The sequence below is a fragment of the Sminthopsis crassicaudata genome, chromosome 2, assembly GCF_048593235.1.
Source record: "Sminthopsis crassicaudata isolate SCR6 chromosome 2, ASM4859323v1, whole genome shotgun sequence".
NCBI classification, from domain to species: domain Eukaryota; kingdom Metazoa; phylum Chordata; class Mammalia; order Dasyuromorphia; family Dasyuridae; genus Sminthopsis; species Sminthopsis crassicaudata.
Genome location: NC_133618.1, coordinates 291,702,624 through 291,725,110, shown reverse-complemented (window position 1 = coordinate 291,725,110; position 22,487 = coordinate 291,702,624). Strand labels below are relative to the sequence as shown.

The 22,487-nt window shown below is 32.5% G+C and overlaps 1 protein-coding gene across 4 annotated transcripts in view; it reads right to left on the bottom strand.

The window, feature by feature from the left end:
* PPP4R4 (protein phosphatase 4 regulatory subunit 4) overlaps positions 1-22,487 on the bottom strand; it is a 126,155-nt gene that overhangs the window by 74,471 nt on the left and 29,197 nt on the right. For 3 of the 4 annotated variants that reach the window (XM_074289705.1, XM_074289706.1, XM_074289709.1), the window contains one exon: positions 2,711-2,813. In XM_074289705.1, coding sequence (XP_074145806.1) covers positions 2,711-2,813 — 103 coding nt within the window. Of the gene's footprint in view, positions 1-2,702; positions 2,814-22,487 lie in introns of all 4 variants that reach the window. The other variant, XM_074289707.1, reaches the window with a different exon arrangement.

Here is a 22,487-nt window from a genome sequence, read left to right as displayed (position 1 = left end):
TCAGGAATATCATTTGGGAAATTGTAAAGAGAATGGATTATAGGAAGAGAGAAGAGATAAAGGAAGACCATTTAACATCAAGTAATTTTAATGGATTTAAAGTTAATGCCTTCTTCTTGCCCTATTTGAAATAAAAGCTCTTAGCATTATTTGTCACTAATTTTTTTTTTCATCTGTAATTGAGATCATAGCAACCAATTTCACAAAAATGCCACACCAAAATAGGTATCATAGAATTCTATGTAGGTAAAATCTACCAAAATGGTACATAATAATGATAATAATAATAAGATCCTTCATGGTTATTCAGAACTCAAGTACTGAATAGACAGGAGCAATGAAAACTTTTAGCATCATTTTAATATGATATTCATGATAATGAGCAAAATATTTTATTGTTATGCTTTATGCAATAAAGATCTGGCTAAAAAATAGAAGTTGATTGTTACTTTGTAATTCACACAGCTAAATTCTTTTTTTTAAATGAAATTCCCAAGTTTTTTTCTTTTAGAAAAAATACCTGTACTCACAAAGATATTATCATAACTATATGTTTCTGCTTAAATTTATACCAAAAGTTAAACTAAAAAAATCAATATGATCAAATTGACTTATAACTGGCATATTTGTGTTATCTAGAAATAATTAAGTCATAGAAGTTATACAAAACCACAGAAAGTAGAAGTGTAATCTGCCCTCTAATATTATTAACCTTAACAAAATAAATACAAATGAGATTTTTTTTTAAAGTGGCTTTCTTCCTTACAATAAGGATCCTAGTAGAAATCAAATGGAAACGATAAGAATTATAATAAATGCTATATGCATTATTGCTTTTTTATCGTTTCAGTCCATTAAATTTCCTTATACTTTTGAGACTGTGAAAGTGGCAATGTAATACACGATAGGGTAAAGCATTCAGAGTTCAGGGTTAATCTCTATCTCTGGTATTCCCTACAGTGTAGTACTTAAGAGTTGGGTAACTAAAAACCAAGTAAATTCTGTTGAATGAATAAATGAATTTATTCACTTAGAAGTTAAATAATTATGGTTTGATTCAATTCACTTATCAATTTAAAATAATAATAAAATCCTGATTGCTGTTTTTAAAGCTACTTAAGAATTAGAATCTTAATATATCTTCTGAAATGATAAAATTTATAAGAGAATTTGATTCATTTTAATTTTTTTAAACCAAACCCTCATTAGTGTAGGGAGGTTTTTAATGAGGAACTTCTCTAGTAGGGAAGATTTGTACCTTCTCTGAAACTTAGTCTATATAATCCTGTTAATGAAACAAAATTTTTTATCTTTCACTAAAATTATTCTCCAATGCCTCCTTCATGATCTAAGTATAACAATGAATTCTCAAAAGCTATGGCAGTTAGCAGAATACAAATCCTGATAGTTCATATTCCAAGCAAGAAACACTTAAAAACTCTGAATATCTATTGTCTAAGAGCCAAGTTTAGACAAGAGGGTTAGACAGAGGCTCATCAAAGATGAGGCTCATCAAAGATTAACCACAGGGTGAATCATTTTTTTTTGGAAATGTCCCTTAATTATCTATAACATCATAAAAAGATTGTGATCTAGATCAGTGGATGGAGTCATCCACTACCAATATAGATTTTGTATTGAAGTAGAAGTTCTTCATACATCTTAGAGAGGTTATCACTAAAGTACCTTTATTAAATATACACTGATAAACCACTTCTTATGATACCTTTTTGCAATGGATCTCTAGAGGTTGTCCAATTAACCTCTGCCTTAAGTCATGTTTCCCTAAATAATCCCAAATAACCAAGTGCCATATTCTCCCCCATTTTGCCAATGAAAAATTTGTAAAATTATAGAAAATATAATTCAGGAAAACAGATTAATCTCTTTATAATTCAGCATGGTTATACAATTTGCATTTGTCCCTTTCTAAATATTTTGGTTAACAAAAGTCTCCATTTTTATTATATATGAATATAATATTTAGATAATAGATATAGAATATCTATTTTTACAAACCAAAGAAATCTCAACGGATTTTGCTGCTAAAATATTTTAGTGACTAAGCTGTCATTTTATCATACGTAAATTATCAAGTTTAGAAAATTATAATAAAATACACAACACTGAAATATAGTAAACATAATGATCTTTATTTGATGATTCTGAAGGTATGTCAGGATCTTGGATGTTTTTAGGTCATAATTATGAAAATCAGCTATGTAATACTACAAAAGCTTGTAAGCATAGGTAAATAGATATTTCCAATCAAAAGAATACCAAGTAAACCAGAATAAATAAGATTTACCATAATAAATAAGATTTATTTATAAAAATAGAATGCTTACCTATATTAGCATATGCCAAATGAAGATATAATTACAACCAAAGAAATGGCAGTTCTCAGTATAATATTATTGATTAATAAAATTAAAGAATACCACACATTGGGAGAAGAAAGCAAATGTTAACATAAATATCACTTTTTAAAAAATAAATATCTTCATAGCATTCAACAAAATTATTTCCTAGACTTCATCAGAGGCAAAAGAACAATTTAAAGAAACACTGAAATTTCCATAAAGCAATGTACTTACTGATTCAAACAGATATTCATTCAATCTAGATAGCTATTATATTAAGACTGATATCATAGTACTTTTACTGGGGGAGGGAAGATAAATTCAAAACTTATTTCATACCAACTTACTCTGACTTTTGGTAAAACCCTTCGAAGTGTCTCTGCAGGGTTCTGTCGCATCAGGAAGGGAAGATTTGCAACCACACTTGTTCCTTGGACATCTTGACCAGAACTTATGAAAAAAAGGCAAATTTTAAATATATTAGACTATGAATAAATTTCAAGGTCACACTTTTTAAATACTGCATAATTTAATGATATCTGTGAAACTTAAGCCAAGTTATTTAAAAACAAATTTAACCCTTTATATTTTAATTAATAAAGAAAAATTCTCATGACAAATAATCCTATATGAAGTTAGGCATGTTTCTACTGAAAATGAATTATTCTATTTTCAAACAGCTTTTAAAGAAGAAAGTCAGGATCTTTACCCCACTAATAGCTAAAAATAGCTAAAATAAAAAAAAATAAGCTATGGCTTATTAGTTTGTTGGAACTACACAAAGGTGGTAGTTTCATTATAGAATTAATGATATTTTTCAATGGTTTCAGTTGTGTCCAACTCTTTATGACCCTATTTGAGGTTGAGGCTTTCTTGGCGATATACTGGAGTGGTTTGCCATTTTCTTTTCCAGCCCATTTTACAGATGAGGAAACTGTGGTAAAAAGGGTTAAGTGACTTGTCCAGGGTCACACAGCTAGTTAAGTGTCTAAGGCCAAATTTGAACTCAAGTCTCCCTGACTTCAGGCTTGGCATTCTCTTTACTATGCCATCTATTAACTAATGAATAGCAAATATTAGCAATTACAATAATAATGCTGACTTTGATATACCACTCAAAATTTGTGCTTTCTTGAACATTATGGATTGCAGTAGATTTTCTCAAAAAAAAAAAAAAAAAACTGTTAGGGACTTCTCTTATAATAACAACAACAATAATAATGATGGCTAAGATTGATATAATGCTTTAATGTTTACAAAATGTTTTATACATTTTATCTTGCCTTATCTCCCAATAGTTCCATGCCATTATAGCCATTTTACAGATGAGGAAACTGAGGCTTAGTGATTTGCCAAGGATAACATAATTATTAAGTATGTAAGGAGAATTCAAACTCAGATTTTTCTTATTCCAAATCCAGTACTCTAGCCACAACATTAACTCTTTCATGTCAATTGGAATATATTCAACAAATTACTTACATGGATTAAATCGATTCTTAATGTATTCAGGCTTCTAAAATGAATTTTAATTATTTAATATCACTAAAACTGTATGGTACAAGAAAAGTAATTCATTAAATTGTCCCTAATGACGTGAAAGATTTTGAAGACTCTTAAGGTTAAATCACCTGGATACCCAGATTCAAAATATTCTAAACTCATAAAGCCTTCCAGGTACCTTTAAGAGTCGGACAGGAAGTATTATTTGTTCAGAGGTTGTTTATTGAAATGGCATAACATGCTAGTAGTAACAAAACATTTCTCTTGTAAATCTGGATGTAAATTACAAGAGAATCCCCCAAAATACAAATCAGTGTGAAGAATGACCATATATATAGTAGTAATAGTAACACATATTTAATAAACATATGTGGTCAAGGAAACTTATACTTTCAGCACAATAGGGCATAAGTATTTTTTATGATGTCAAGTTGCCACCATTAATTGCAGTTATTTGGCTGGACAGGTTACCCTGCTAGGACAGGTCCCTCTGCGGAACTTCCTGGGTTTGCTCCTTTACCTGCAGCTGGACTCTGAGTCTATGCTCTCATGGCCATGATGATACACTGGATAAGTTGCTTTACTATAATACTTCCTTGTAAATGGGATGGGAGAGGGAAAAAAAGGGGTAACCTTTTTTCCTACCTTATTCATTTGTGCTCTGGTCACAGAGTTGGTTTTTTTTCTCTTTGAGAGTTCAATTTACTCCTAGAAACTGGATTATTTAAATTATTTAAATCCTGTTTCTTGTTCCATTAATTTCAATATGTTATTGTTGATTATGCCAGCATATAGTTAGGCAAAAATTTCTCATACTTTTTTTTTTCATTTTCTGTTTTCATTTTTTATACTAGTTCTTTGTTTCTTCTTTTTAATCAGATTAGCCAATGGTTTATTTTGCTTCCCCCCACCAAAAATAAAAAAAAGATCCTACTTTTATTTGTTAACTGAATGGGACTTGTTTTTTGTTTTAATTTTATTAATTTCTTCTTTAATTTTCTGGATTTCTATTGTTGGTATTTAATTGGCTTTTTTATTTGCTGGTTTCTGGTACTCATAGTTCTATTCCCAATTCATTGATCTGGTTTCTTTCTCATTTTTTGTTAATAGAAATCTTAAATATTCCTGAAGACTTGTTTGTCATTTATATGTTTCAATTTTTGACACAATTCTTTTTTGCATTTGTGAGGTTTTTATATCCTAAACTTTATCAGTTTTTGTAAAGGTGCCACACATAGCTAAAAAAATATATCTTTCTGGAAATCATGAGAGCCTATCATGTAAAATTTTCCTGAAATTCATGTAATTAATTCTTTATTTGTTTTACTAGATTTGTGTAAGGTTGACAGATAAATCAAAATATTCCATTTTAATAGATTTTTGTTAATTTCTCCTTATAATCATTTAGATTTTCCTTTAAATATTTTGTTATTATATTGTATAAATATAAAGAAAGCATTGAAATAAAACTATTGCCAATGTTAGCTCTACAAAATGTAGTTTCTCACTTTAATAAAATCCTTTTGTTGTTGCCTTGTCTGAAATCATAATTTTAGAAATCAGAAACTTTATTAGAAAGTAACCCAGTGACCCAGGCCAAGTCATTTAATCTTTTTCTGCTTGTTTCCTCATCTATAAAATAATGAATAATATACAACACTAATCACCTTTCAAAGGTTCTTGAGGATAAAGTAAGAAAATATTTGTAAAGTACTTAGTAAATCTCTACATAAATGTTACCTATTATTATAAATTCAAACTATTATCATCAGGGAACAGGCCAGGTGGGGAGCAGCTTGGGGGCATCACTAGGAGACATTGGCAGCCCTGCTGCAGAAAGGGCCAAGTTAACCCTGCAATAAACATGCCTATATTTTTCTATATCTCAATCAAGTGTTTTCATTGATAATCGTGAGGTCCTGGATAGATGAGTGCAGTTGGCAGAAAAAGACTGAAGTATTGACCTGAGGCACACAGGGAAGAACACTGGTGGGGATCAGTTTTACCTATAGTCCCACCTTGCTGCGTCCAGCCAAGAAATCCAAGGTATGTCAAACCCCAGAGGCCCCCCTCTGTGGGGGTCATGGGCAGCCTAGCTAGATTCTGTCAGAAATTCCAGTCATGGCCCTGAGGTAAATTTCCTCTATAAATCTGCGTATGGCCCACACCATATTTGGTGAATCCCTTGGGTCAGTTTACTATGGTCCTCTGCCTCATGGTGTCTTTCCTTTCAACCCTCCTCTGTGCCCGCATGGTGTCTCTCAAACTCCACCATGCCTTGTGGTGTCTTTCTCTTTCTTAGCTAACCAACTCTTTTAGGGTGCTAAATCCCTTCTAAGATTTAGCCTGCCTACTAAGGGCATTTTGTTTTTCTTAGCTAAGTGTGGTAACTAGGGAATTTGCCCTTTCCATCATTAATTGCTAAAACCCCTTTCTTGCTAACTAACATGCTCTCCAACTCTATTTCATATTTACCATTTATGGGGTCTATTGTATCCCCTCATTTTATCTGTAATCTTTTCTCCTAAATAAAGCTACCTTTTGCCAAAGAGAATGGCCACTGTGAGTTCTGCACATGACTGAAGCACAAAATTTGGCCCTTTTCCTAAAAACACATCATCTGGTGCCATATCATTTGCTCCATTAGCCATATCCTTTTGGTACTTGAAACCTTAAGCCTTCTTCTTGACTAAAGGTAAGAAATGCATGCCCCAATATATTTTTATTCCTATTCCTCACCTAAAACAGTTGGGGACCAAGCAAAGCTCCAGGGTACTCCCCATATGTATTAACTTTGCTCACTGGAGGGCAAAGGATGAACCTAAACGTAGGGGATGCTCCCCAACGGGTCACATCCTTTCCTGAGGACAATTGCATGTAAAAACCCGTCCCCACTTCTCTCCCGGATGCTGGGTGAGTGGGTAAAGCTATTTAAGTGTAGGATTTTGAGTTCTCAGAAGTGGGATTTGCACTCCGCAATAGTGCAAAGGGTAACTAGGGTAACATTATTCATCTAAGATTTAAAGCTCCCTTTTCTGTGCTGTTTTGTGTCTTCACGCCTCTCTCCTTTCTGCCAATCTGTGCCAGTCTGCCTTCTCTTTGTGATTTAAACTGACCTGAATCTATCTTAAAAGTTAAGCTTTCAAGACATAAAACCGCTTCTAGACTTCTTTCTATTGAAGGGACTGGGGAATGACCAAGATTGCAGCTTGTTGTCTGGTATGTTGTATGGTATGTTGTCCAGCCTCTCTGATGAATGGTAGGTCCTCAAATCCCCCATGCCTTGAAGTCAGGCTCAATTTCTGTGTAGATGGGGATCCTCTATGTCCTCAATTCCCAGTCATAAAATCCTCTTCTCAGGACTCCAAATATGTAGAAGTTCTCCTTAGACAGGACAGAGATGCCTCCAAAAGACTTGGAAAAATCATCCTGTACCCCATGGGAAATCTTTTCTTTTTATTCCTATTGCAGAAGGGTTGAATGGATGGGTAAATTGAAAAGAAAACTATTGTAACATGGAGAGGCAGTTTTCTATCACCTTAAAATTTTGGGGCTCCAAGACCACAAATATGAATGTTGGAAAGGTTTTTTTAAGCACAGGCCTACACTTAAGAGGGGAAAAAACAAACTAGAATTCATAAATATCTCCCAAAAGATAGTTTAAAATTTGTATGAGTTTAAAGTGGGAATTCAATTATAAATTGTATTTTTCAGTGCTTTAATTAAGGAAAATGTGATAAAATTCCATCCAAAAAATAATTTTGTCCATTGCTAAAAAATTGGTAAAGGATTTTATCCTTTTCTTCTTGCATAAACTCTTGCAATCAAAATAGGTATTGAATTGTATTGTATTGAATGAGGGAAAGATAAAGTGATTTTTGTGTATGTTTTTATTAAAAAATTTATTATTAAGGGGCAACTAGGTGGTGCAGTGGATAGAGCATTAGCCCTGTAGTCAGGAGGACCTGAGTTCAAGTCTGACCTCAGATACACAACATTTCCTAGCTGTGTGACCCTGGGCAAGTCACTTAACCCCAATTGCCTCAGCCAAAAAAAAAAAAAAAGTATTACAATATTTTGCCATACACACACACACACACACACACACACACACACACACACACACACACACACATATACATGTGTGTATGTCATAGAAATATCATAATTTTATTTTTTCCTTTCAGATTGATTCTGAATAAAGATCTAATTTCCACTTAGATTAAATATTTTAAAATTATTTTCAGTAATTTTGCTGAAATTCATTTAGAATTAACTCTAATTAAGCTGTAGATTTGGGATCCTTTTTTGTAAATTCAACTAATTCGGTTCACTGTTGTAGCTTTCAATGAGCAGTTCTTCCTTTTCATTGAACATTATGATCCTCTTCCATGTAGATTTTTAGGGAATAATTACATAGATGAAACAGCACAGCCTTGAAATTATTTTAAGTGTCAAATTATTTGTACAATTGCAGTTAACTGAAGTTGGCATATTTATTTTTGATGCTATTTCAAACTCTTGATCCATGATCCTCATTGGATAGTCTCATGTGCTTTGGGCTGATATCTGATTAGAAAGTTATCCAATTCAAATTGGGGTTCTGATAAAACAGCAGGTACAGAATGGTAATACATTTGAAATTCCAGATTTTGTTATTGCTGAGTTCCCCCCTCAGAATGTTGCCATTTCTGATGCTTTAATATTAGCTAAAATTATCATTACTAATTCATCCCTAGGAAATCATAGTAAAACCAGTACCATTTAGTGTTGATGGGATTTTAATGGCTGAATGAAAATAAGTTTCAGAGTTCTAAATTTCCAGGAAATGGATTTTATGACCTGACAAGTTCTTCCCATGAGGCCAGAAAGGTGGCTTCTCTATTATGTGAGCTATTTGATAATCATATATGCATTTTAGTTGTAAAATGTAAACTTTGTCAACATGAAAAGAAATGTAAAAAATGATAAGCCAGTTAGATGATTTTATATTGCATGAAATTATCACAATTAACTAGTATATGCTAAAACTGTAAACTTAACTGGATGAAAGATTTTAAAGATATGTGTGACTGGAAATTTAAATGTTTTTTATTTAATTTTAAGCTAAAACTGGGTATTGAAGTAAAGTTCTCTGGTAACTTACTCAGAGGTCACATATTTGTATCTTCTCAAATTAGATTTATTTTTGGTGCTATATTGCTTTCTAAATTGTATATTGTGCAATTTGCAAAAATTCTACAAACTATGCCTTAAAATTGTCAATCCTGCTGGAAATGTGGTATAAGTTTTGTGAAGTTTTGCCCAAAATTATTTGGCTATCACCTATGTTCCAAATTTTAAGACTGTCTTAAAGATATCTCATTGTCTCCCTTAAACAAAGATAGAGATTTACTTTTAAAAGACAGAAAGAAAAAAGTATAAATTCTCTTAAACAGGTGAAATGTTTTGAAATCTCTTCCCCTTTAAACTTCTGAAAATTCCTGATTAGGAATTTGGGGAGCTAATCTAAAATTGGGGGTTGAAAACTAACTACTAGTTATTTGCATGGTTAGTTGGTTTTAAGAGGGCATAATCCACCCTTCCCTCTCACTGGTTGGAAGTGCTCCTTAGCCCAGATCTGAGCCTTTTTCCCTTGGGAAAAGTGAGAAAGAATCCCACTCACTTGTGCTCAGCTCTCTTAAATGAAATTTAAAGGAATATCTTTTATTTCAACTCTGGTCATTTATATATTTTTAATTCTGGTAAACTGCAAATTCTCTAAATATGATAATTTTTAAATGGCAGAAAGTTTTCAGCGTCTGTTTTCAACAAATTACTTAACATTTATTTAGTGTAGCATAGTCACATTGTTTAATGAATATTGTACAAATATGATCTATAGCTTTCTTAAAATACCTAAAGAAGAATTTTAACCTGATAGCATTGTTTCATTTGCAAGTAAAACCTCCTTTTGACTATAATCTGCAGGCATATGTGAAAAGAAAGTGTTGACATGACAGCCACCTTTATCAGCCCTGAGATGGGTTAGGTTATGCACAATAATTTGTAAGTTTTTGTTTTAGTTTTAGATCTGAAGCATCTAATATAGGTCGTGGCTATTTGAGAGAAAACCTTGAGATTTTAACTGGTTTTTTGTTTTGTTTTTTTTTGAGTTTTGAATTTAATTATGATTGTCTGATGGACCATTAAGTCAATAATCCACCACTCAAGAGAAATGCCTTGAGTTAGTCAGAGGGACAATATCTTGAACTAAAAGTATGTTTGTTTAAGGCCTTTAAATCTTTCAAAATGTAAGAACATTTAGCGGTTGATCTAACTGTTTGTGAGAGAGACCCAGCTGCTATTATCATGCAATGTGACTTAGGGTAAGGTAGAGAAATTCATGTGCAGTCTTCTTTGAAGATGTAACTTAGGAAGTATCCTGTATGACATCCATGCAAAAAATTCTTTTTATTTAAGCTAATTATATCAATTTAACTTAAGCTAATGGGGAATACATCTATTTGTCCTGTGTATCCTGTGGTATAAACATGTTTTCTTATAAATTTATAACTTATTTGGCCCACCCTCAGATATTCTAATAAAAGTGGCGAGAGAGGAACATTTTGGCTTAATAAGTCAAAGGAATAGGAAAAGGTGGAAAAAGTGAACACAATCACTTTAGGAGCACTGATAGAATTGACATGACTTGGAGTTCAAGTATGGATGGCAGGTATGGCTATCATTTTATGTCAAGATGGCCTGGGAAGTGAAATGAAGAATGGTTGTAGGTAGGTCCAGATATGGTCAACTTAAAAAGCCATGAATAAAGATGAAAGCCCCAGGGCAGAAATTTTAGGGAATATTCCTCCAGATAGTGCCTATCCTAGGCAGCCAGCATTTAGTGAGATGGACAAGGAGTGGTCCTTCACTTCTCACTGCTCCCCTCCCATATAGCCAGAGCACTCTAGGGATTAGCCATATCTTTAAGACTCAACCAATGGCTTAATAGATTTCTAAAATTTTTCCCATGGACTCAGAAATGCTTTGAGGGTAAAAGTCTTTGTATTCGATTCTGATCCTGTTCAGGATCTCAATAAATTCTGCAATAAATATATTTAAAACTCCAATAAATGAATGAATTTTTTGATATGCATATGCCATAGAAAATGGCTTGCTGACACATCATAAAAAGCTTCTGGCAAATTAATGTTAGCCTCTCCCTGTCCATCCAACAAAGGACCCTGACAAAGAGGATTTCTTCCTCCTGGTGGTTTTAAACATCCTTAGGCCAGCTTCTAATCTCAGAGATAAACCAGTAGAAACTTCTCTTAGGCCTCTGCAAGGCTACAAAGAATGTCCTTTAGAGTCTCTTATGAACTAGCTAGGAAAAACCATTAGGCAGGATTATTAGTCATGCCCAAGGTCTGATATTTTGCAGGGAGGTTTGAGTTAATCTCTCTATTTCAAAGTTCTGTTTTTTTTTGTTGTTTTTTTTTTTTTAACAGGGAATAATTCTTTGATCCCTATTAAGGAAGTATTGGATGCCTCAGTTAGTCTGATGGGATCCTTCTTTTTGAAAATTACTTTTGAGTTAAATATATTTTCAGCTCCATAAAGCAATCTTCTTCATGGGGATCTTGACTTTTATTTGCTTGGCCCCCCACTTTTAATAATCATCCCACTCTTAAAGTGGGTCTTTTGGCTTTTGTTAAAAATGACTTTTAATGAAGGTCTCTGGAAACAGATCTCTGAAGAGTCCACCTCACCCCCCCTTCTTTTAATTGTCACTTCTTGGTTTTCTTTATCAACCGAGTACCTCATATCTCCTAAAAGAAATGCTACCTAAACAAGCTGTTTTTAGAAGCTGTCCTGTCTGGCATACTCTTTCTTCAGGGAAGGCAGAGAACATTGCTCAAGAAAGAGAAGGACTCTATTTTTGCTTTAGCTCTCTTTGTCTTAACTTTTTGGATAAAAAGCAAGCTGTAAGATGAGCCTTCTCCAAACATTTCTGAAAGTCCTAATTGATTTTCTGTCCTTAAACTGGACAGTTTTCTCCTAGGCTTTGATCAATGAGCCTTCACTAATTACTAGCCTCAGGGATCTGACTCAAAACTCATTTGATCTGCAAGCAGCTCCTGGCCTGTCCCTCAAACTCAGTACCCCTTCAAATTGGGACTCTGTAGGATAACTCAGCTCTACACCCATTTTCCGCAGGAAGTAGTTTCAGAAGATGAGATCATTGCCCCATACTCCAAAGGACTTTGGGCTCCATTTGTTTGGGGGGAAACTGATTGTTGGAGTGAATGGACCCAGAACAATACTACCCAGGGTATGAGTGGGCCCCCAGGAAAGTGCAAAATGATCCTGTGCTAATCTGTTATTGTGCCCTGATATCTAATTTTGTACCACTATGATGTCACCAAACTTTGGCTTCAGTTCTCTATAACACTTCCATCCCACAGACCATGTTATTTCACTTCCAGCTTCTGATATTGCTTAACAAATGTCCCAGGTGTTTTGGCCCCTAAAACCAGCATCGGTATACTAGACCCCATTCTGTTTAGGGAGCCCCAATTCACTTTTCATGTTTCTTTAACATATTAAAAGGGTGGGCAATTGATGAGTGCAGTTGGCAGAGAAAGACTGAAGTATTGACCTGAGGCACACAGGGAAGAACACTGGTGGGGATCAGTTTTACCTATAGTCCCACCTTGCTGCGTCCAGCCAAGAAATCCAAGGTATGTCAAACCCCAGAGGCCCCCCTCTGTGGGGGTCATGGGCAGCCTAGCTAGATTCTGTCAGAAATACCAGTCATGGCCCTGAGGTGAATTTCCTCTATAAATCTGCGTATGGCCCACACCATATTTGGTAAATGTGTTGCTGAATCCCTTGGGTCAGTTTACTATGGTCCTCTGCTCATGGTGTCTTTCCTTTCAACCCTCCCCTGTGCCTGCATGGTGTCTCTCAAACCCCACCATGCCTTGTGGTGTCTTTCTCTTTCTTAGCTAACCAACTAATCCCTTCTAAAATTAGCCTGCCTGCTAAGGAAATTTTCTTTTTCTTGGCTAAGTGTGGTAACTAGGGAATTTGCCCTTTCCATCATTAATTGCTAAAATCCCTTTCTTGCTAACTAACATGCTCTCCAACTCTATTTCATATTTACCATTTATGGGTCTATTGTATTACTTCATTTTGTCTGCAACCTCTTCTAAACAAAGCTACCTTTTGCCAAACAGAATTACCAATGTGAATTTTTCCCATGACTGAACCCCATCTGATACCACATCAACCATATCAATAATGTGATGAAGTTCTACATGAAGTTTTATCTGATGACATCCTTCAACTACTTATATACTACTTTCTTCTCAAACTACCTTATGCTTAACTACTTTTAATTGATGTAAAGTACTGAATTTTATATTTAGGCTGCATATATTTTATATGTACGTTCTGTCTCTGATGTAAAATACTTGTGAGTTGGGATTGTTTTATTACTATTCCTAGTACTTAGTGCTTGGTACATAGGTGCTTAATAAATATATGGTGATTGGTCAATTCAGTAAGCACTTACTAGATATTAAGCACAGTGTTCAGTAGTACCTGGGATAAAATCAGAAAGATGAGATAATTGCTCTCAAAGAGCTCCCATTATAAATTAAAGAGACAACCTAATAGGATTCAATAGCAGATAAAAAAGATTCAAGTTCCTTAGGGCACATGAGTACCCAATTGTCCTTAGGGCACAAGTGCAAGGCAGATGAAAATACATGAGAATGACATATGAAACAAGACTGTCCTTGATCTGATCTTAAAGTTCATAACTTCTTTTCTAAATTAGCAAGGTCCTCAGAAAAACTCTTGATTAGTGCAGTGAATAGAAACTGATTAAACTGAGAGCTGCTAAATTAGATTGTGAATTCCTTGAGGGTGGGGACTATCTTTTGCCTCTATTTGCATCCCAAGAGGTGAACACAATGCTTGTACATAGTGATATTTAATAGTTAATAGTTACCAACTGGTAGCAAAAGCATGTCTCCGGTTTCCAGAGATGTAGGATAAAGTCTACATTTTCAGACATAGACAATATTTTTATTTGTTTTTTCTTATTTATCATAGAGGAATGTTGGGAGGGTAGAAGGTGGTTGAAAGTCCATGAGCATGAAGATAATAGGGGCAGAGCCATGAAAGAACAAGGCATGTTCAGGTAATACAGACATTCCAGATGAATCATAAAGAAACTCAATCCTCCCACCAAACACCAGCAAGTAGCTCATTCCTACTCTTATTAAAAACCTTAACGCCTAGATATCCTGAAAGTTTTGATCCTTTTTTCATCTCTAAAATTTTAGCCATAGAGACCCATTGTTCTAAATGGCATCCGTCTCAACTGGTCCACTATTTTAGGCAAGCCAGCCATGTTCCATTTTATTCTTTACTCTAGACTAATTTTTCATGTCTTAGGCAAAAGCCTTGCTTTGGCATGCATAACCATATCATCTTTCCCCCTTTCAAAATTCTTTCAATTATGGAATCATTATTTTAAAAAACAGCCATTATTCCTGGAAAAGATATATCAATTTACTTCTTCATGGCCCTAGGAAGCATTCCAATTGAAGGCAAAAAAGTAAGATCCTCAAACCAATATAGGACTGCACAACAAACAAAGCCAAAAGCTATCTAACCAGGAAGCCAGGATGTATACTGAGACAGGAAAGGAATGACACCAGGCAAGGAAGCACAATCTAGTACATAGGTTGAAAAATGAGACAGGGGCACAAAGAGCCACAAAAGACAAGTCCAATCAGCAGCTGAGTGCCAGCTCCAGAAAGGCTAAGCCAGGAATCCTGAGACCATTGAGATACCCCATATCCCATCGAGACCTGCCAGCATTACAGATGGGGATGAAGTCAACTCCTAGTTAGGGACCATGCAAGGAGAAAATAAGAGGACAGACAAAGCTACAACGGACAATGGAACACATGGAGACCCAAGCAGCTAAGAACTAAACTAGGAAGGGAAGGGGGGGGGCTTTATCACCAACTAAAGACCTGAGGGTTATCTAATTTAAGGGGCATCTAGTCTACAAAGAAATCAGGACAAAATAAAATCCATATAATCCAATCAAGGGGGACCCACAGAAAACCAACCCAAATAAAACCTAGACTAAGATCAATAACGAAAATATAAATAAACAAACAAAAAAACACTAAACATACTAACACATTATAGGTTATGCATACAAGGTTAAACACAAAAGAAAATAATTTCACAAAGTAGAACTTCAGAGGGAATATACATATATGTACACATATCTTAACTACAAGGGTGACAAAGGGAGGCAAGAAATAAAAAATGAAACTAAAAATAAAATGTGAGTTTTAAAGGAAAAAACTGAAAAGCAAATAAAATAGAACAGAAGATAAAAAAGTTTCCAAGTAAAACTCCTCCCAAACAGAATGAAGTATTCAGAACTCAATAAATTCATGCATTAACAGGAAATGTCAGAACAAAATCAAAATATTGAAAAAAATAGAAGAAAATGTAAATATTTATTATGAAAAAGAAGTGACCTGAAAAACAAGTCAAAGAGAAATAATTTAATAATTATCAGATTCCCTTAAAACTAGGACAAAACAAAAAAAAAGTTTTAACAGAATATTTTTAAAAATCATGAAAAAACAAACCTGCCCAGATCTTTTAGAAACAAGAGTGAAAATAGTTAAATGAAAAATGAAGTTAAGTGAAAATAGAAAGTATTTATCTCCTAAAAAAAACAAAAACCTTTAAACTGAAAACAGCTAGGAATGCCTTTGGTAAAATTCAGAATCTAAATAGCCAAAAAAAAAAAAAGATAAATATTACTTCAAAGACAATCTTTGGATTTGGAAGTGGTTTTGTTTTATTTTGTTTCTTTCAAAAGAAAGAAAGAGAGAAAGAGGACTACACAAAAAGAAATGAGGAAGGAGAAGAACTTACTATTTTGAAAAAATGAAGTGCATAAAGCAAAGATTATATAAACAGGAGCAGGGGAATTCATAAACTTTATTCTCAGCTGAACTGGACAAAGAAGAATTAAACAGACAAGGATTTGGTAGAGAGATAAATTAAAAAGAATAAGGGAGGAGGAGATAAAAAAGGAAGAATTAAATATTTATTAAGAATCATTCTGTTTGGGTCACTATGGTTAAAAACTAGTGATACAAAGAAAGGTAAAAGATAGTCTCTGCGCTCATGAAGGAGATAACATGAAAACAACATACAAACAAGCTTATATAAATGATAAATTATAAATTATCAAGAGAGATACTGAGAAAAACTTCCTTGTAGAAGGTGAGATAATGGCTTAGAAAACTGTAGAAAGTCAACTAAAATTAGTTGAAACTAACTTCAATAAAACAGTAGAATATAAACATAGAAAAATCTTCAATATTTCTGTATGTTACCAACAAAACCTAGAAAACAGAGATAGAAAAAAATTCTTTTCAAAATAACTAGACTATTAAAAATATTTGGAAGTTCACTTGCAAAGCTGCACACAAGCATTAATTGGATACAACAATCTAATCCTCTTTAAAGAAATTTTAAAAAGAGTTTAAAAATTAAAAATTGAAAATGAATTTGGTTAAGCTCAACCAACATAATAAAATGTCAGTGCTATCTAAGATAATTTAAAGATTCAATTTCACATGACAAAAACTACCAAAAAGTTATTTTATAAAATAAGGGGGAAAATTAATAAAAAGTCAAAAATGTCAAGAATAATAATGAAAAAAGTAGGGAAGAAGGGAACTTACCAAGACCAAATCTCAAACCATACTATAAAACAAGACTCACCCAAAATATATGGTACTGGTTAAAAAAATTAGAAGTTTTCATTAGTTTAATTGATTATTGATATAAAATTCAGAAGCAATAGAATATAAATATATCCAAGGAAGCCAACTAGGTAAATGATCTCCTATTTATGGCTATATACCTGCAAAATTATTTAGATCAGCATCAGAGTATACACATACTCACACACACACGTGTATATATATATACTGTTTCCAAATGTAAAAATAATCTAGCTATAAAGGTGATATTATTAAAAGAATAGAGGAGATTAAATGAACTATTATAATTATATAAAACTGAAGAGTTTTTTTGTTCATTCAATGAAGTTAGAAGGGAAATAATTAATTGGGGAAAATTTTTTCTCAACAAATTCCTGTGATAAAGACCACCATACATCCTTTATATGAGAAACTGACAGAACAAGAGTCATTCCTTCAATAGATAAATGGGAGGAGGAGAAAGGGAAAGGACTGGAGTAAGTTATGTCATATAAAAGAGGCACAAAAGAACTTTTTTAGATTGGAGGGAAAGATGGGAAGGGGATTGCAGTAAATAGACTTTATTTTCACTGAAATTGGTCCAAAGAGGGAATAACATGAACACTCAGTGGAGTATAGAAATTATCTTTATAGAAAAGTAGGAGGGAAAAGGAATGAAAGAAAAAGGAGGGATGGTGATAAAAGGGAGGATTGGAGAGGTAGAAGAGGGACAAGGTGAAAAAAGAGAAATCTTTTCATCAGGAATACTTGAAAGGCTTCTTTCATTATATACCCAAATTTCCCTTCTAAAGTATTATACACGATTTTGTTTGCTAAGTGATTCTAGATTGTAATCCCAGCTCCTTTGATCTCTGATCCTTTAATGTAGACACCACTAAATTCTCAATAATTCTGACTTCACAATATTTAAATTATTATTCTGACTGATTATCCCACACTGTCTATGGGCTGAGAGCTTAATAATTCAGTCAAAAGGATTGCTTTTGGCTTGTCAGGGTGTGACCTAGGCTGGATTGGGCTACCTCTCACCCCAGTGAGATGGACTTTTCTGCCAACCTGAATTTTGTTGGCTCTGCTGTTTCAGAACTCATTTTGAGGTATTAATTTTTTAACATTGCTTTAAGGGGAATATGGGAGAACTCAGGTGAGTCATTGATTTTATTCCACTATCTTGGCTCTGCCCCCAGATATTTTAAAAGTTTTTGCACAAGCAAAACAAAACAATTAGAATAGGAAAATGGGAAGAAAACTGTTTGTAGCAAGTTTTTCTGATATATCCAAGATACATGAGGAACTGCTTCAAATTTATAAAAATAAGAATTCTTCAGATTTCAGTGGATATGCACAAGCAGTTTTCAAAGAAATAAATCCAAGCTTCAGTTGCTATATTTAAAAAAAAATACTTTTCTTAATCACTAACAAGTAGAGAAATGCAAATGAATGCAACTATAATATTGTACTTTATACCTAATGCAGCCTGGCAAAGATGACAAGAACATAGCAGATAAGGGGAGAAAACACATACCCTAGGTTAACTGTTGGTAGAGTTCTGATTTAGCACAGACATCCTTGAAATCAATTTAGAACTATACTTTAAATGTCACTAAACTGTACATACACTTAGTCTCAATTATATTATAACTAGGCTTGTAACCTGGAGATCAAAGATAATGGACTATGTAAAATAATATGTACAATAGCTCTTTTTCTTACAGAAAAGAACTGAAAACTAAAGAAATGAGCATCAATTTTGGAATAGCTGAACAAATTGTAACATATGAATGTAATGGAATATTATTGCACTATAAAAACTGATAAAAAGGACAGTTTCAGAGAAACCTAGGAAGAATTATATGAACTTATGCACAGTTAAGAAAGCAGGACCAGCAGAAAATTTTATATAATTATATCATTAAAAAAACAAAAACACATAAAGAAAACTTTAAAAGACTTGAGAACTCTGATCACAATAAACAATTCTGATTCCAAAAGAATAATGAAGCACACTACTTCCTTTTTGATAGTGACATATCCCAAATCTATAATAAAATATTTTAAAAAAGGCCAATGTGGGATTTTGTTTTGCTTGACTACATTTATGCTACAGTGATTTTCTATTTTTATGAAAGGAGAAGAGATAGTAGGGATGATGGTGGAAGGCAGATGAATTTGTTTCTTAGAAATCAAAGCAACAAGCATAATTCACAATTTCACATGCAATCTTCTTTTTTAGTCTATTATGCATATAAGCAATGCTCTTTTTTTTTTTTTTTTTTTTTTTTTTTTTTTTTTTAGTGCCTGTTAAATTTATAATGAAAGTAAAAAAGAAAATTTAGAATGAAGTAAAAAAAATGAATTCTGCTTTGGACATGTTGAGTTTGAGAAGGCTATGAGTCATTCTAGTTGACATACAAAAGGTAATTGGAGATGTACATATAATTCAGGAGACGGACTAAAGATAGATATAAAGATCTAAAATTGTCACTTTATTGAGATAATAAAGGAACTCATGGGAGCTGAAGAGATCGCCAAGAGAAAGAGTGATTAAGTAAAAAAAAAGGAGAGAGTCCTATATAGAGCCTTGGAATATCCATGATTAGTGGAGATGATAAAAATGAAAAACCAGCAAATAAGACTCAGAAGAAATAAGACAGAGTACAGAGCCAAAAAAAAAAAAAAAAAAGAAAAAGAAAAAAGAAAAAAGAAAAAAGAAAAAGCCTACAAAACGATCAAAAAAAAAAAAAAACTCAGAAGAAAGAATATATAGGAGAACAAAAACAAACCAACCAACCAACCCACAAAAACAAACAAACAAACAAACAAACAAAAACGAAGAGAGAACATATCTGGAAGAAAGTGATCTACAGTGTCAAATGCTAGAGAAGTATCTTCTCAATTACTTCTTTCTGAGGAAGAGAGGAAGATAATTTTATCTGTAATCTTTTCCATTTGGGAGGAATTTTTTCCCTCTGAAATCTTAAAATCAGTCCCTTACTTACTTGTAACAATTTTAACAGAGTTTTTGTCTAATTATATATGCCAAGTTGAGCTATTCTTCTCTATTTGATTTCTTAAATATCATTTCTACATTCCTCACTAGGTTTTGAGGTATTAAGAGTTCAAAGTGGTTATAGTATCCTCAAAGATAAGTAAAGATCACTAGGAAATACTGGAAGATGTGTTCCATTTCATGTTTATTTTTTGTCTTTCATCTACTAAGGCTACCAAGATATGCCTTAATAGTATATAATTACTTAAATAGATTAATTTAAAATAAGAATGGTTGCTTGGACACAAAAGCAATTATTTTTTCTTCTCTAGTTTCAAATAATCATGTAGAATGATATACAAGAAAAAAAAAGTACTGTAGGATGCTAAAACATTATTTTGATTTAATTAACTTATTGATTATATTGTAGACTTTTTATCAATTTAGTTTAATAAAAATCCTCACAATCTATGTTTTTTGAGACAACATGTAAAGCCTTAACTTTCCAGTTGAGGCTTACATATGTCAAAAGCCAATAAATTACTCTAACAGAAGTGGGTTTTTTTGTGGGTTAAAAAAAAAAAAAGTCTCAACTAGAATTTTATCATTCAAAAATTCTGAAGCTACAGAATCTCAATAGTTCAGAAGTATGTACTTTTTTTTTTTTTTTTTTTTTTTTTTTTTTGCAAGCTAGTGGGAACTAAACAAGAACAATAACATTCTCCTTTAAATCTTAAGATCCAATTATAGGTGAAAACATATTAACCAATGACTTCAGGTAAAAAATAAATGGTAAAAAGGGATATCATGCAGGAAACTTATGATAAGAAAATATGGGCTAGCTATATAATAGGGAAGCAGAATAAGATTATATATATATATATATATATATATATATAGTTCAAATGCTACAATGGCATTCACAGAATGATAAAAACACTGAGAGGAAGAAATTAAATATGATGCATAGATAAGAATTTTTTAAAATGGAAGGAGTTATACAAAATAGGGATAAACTAGAGACCTGTTTGATATTATCAGTTGGCAAACCAAGGTCAATTGAAAATACTATCTGATATGTGCTAAGAAATATTACATAAAGCAATATAACAAGAAAAAGAAATAGAGATTAAATATAGGTGACGAAGAAAATAAATTAACTTTTATAAATTATATGTTTTATCTAGAGAAAGTTAACTAAAAATCAATAGAACAATCATTTTAGTAAAGTTGTAGGATGTAAAATAAATCCACTTAAAGTTTGGCATTTTTATACAGTACCAAAAAAGCTCAGGAGGAAGAAACAGAAAAAATTCAATTTACCATGACTGAATATATAAAATATACTGATTACTTATAAATGTGAATATAATTATGAAATACTATTTACAATAATAAACATAAAAATAATAAATGATAAATATAAATAAAAATTATTTTAAAAATTGAAGTGTTAATTGTTTTTATACACCCACAAACACCCACTAAAAAGCTATCTAAATTATTTATTCATTGCCATGACAATCAAACTACCAAAGTTTGATTTAGAGCTAGAAAAAAATAATAAAGTAATTAATCTAGAGGAACAGAAGTTCAAGAATCTCAAAGTAGTGAAATAAATGAGAAGTCTACTATCCATCTCAAACTAACTAAAAAGTAGTGTTATCAAAACAATTTGGCTACGATTAAGAAATAGTTAACAAGTGGAATAGATTTGGTTCCCAGAAGAGAGAAATAAACATCAGTACAGTATTTGATAACCTCAAAGATTATATAGTTACAAGGTGTTAAAAATTCACAATTTGTCAAAATTACTGGAAAAACAAAATCTAATAGAAAGTTACAGACTTATCTGTGATATACCAGGATAAAAGCCAAAGGGATATACAATTTAAATATAAAAGATCACATTATAAACAACTTAGATGAACAAGGAAGAAAATATCTTTCTCAACAATAGTTACAGGAGAAGGATATGATCAAAAGGATATGATATGTTAGAGACTATCACAGAGGATGACAATTTTTAATAAAATTAAAAAGCTTTTCACAAACAAAATTAATGTAGCTAAAACTAGAAAGAAAACAGATTACTGAGGGAAGGGATCTTTGCAGCAAGTTCTGTGACAAAGAAATCATATATTGTCAATACTTAAAGAACTGATTTGATTTTTTTTTTGAAGAGCCATTCCCCAATAGACAAATGGAACAATGAGATGACTATACAGTTTTCAAGAGAATGAATATAGGGTTTATGAAGAGCCATATAAAAATAATGTTTCAAATTACTAACAATTAAAGAAATGCAAATTGAGAAGATTCTACTTCTTCTACATATTAGTAAAGCTGACAAAAAAAAGTGATATGTTGAAGGGTATATGGGAAAACGGGCACATTAATTCACTTTTGAAGATAAAATCTTCTGGTTAGATTTATGTAGGTCTGAAAAGAGTAAGGTCCCTTGCTATTATAGCTCTCTTATTTTTCTCTCCAATTCAATGAACTTTTCCATTAAATATTTGAATATTATGTTATTAGATGCATTTTTGTCTATGGTGTCCAAGCACATCATTTCCCTGTTTATCTTTTTATCTTCTCTATATTTACTTGAGCTTTATCTGAAATCATGATTGTTATTCTTGCTTTTTAGAGTTCTGCTGAAATGTAATTTTGCTTTAGCACTTCATTTTAACTATGTGAATATGATTGTTTTAAATTTGTTTTTAATCTGCTTTTTAATCCATTCTATAATCCTCTTCCATTTTATGAGTTCATCCCAGTTCCAGTTACATTTAAGATTGTTAATTG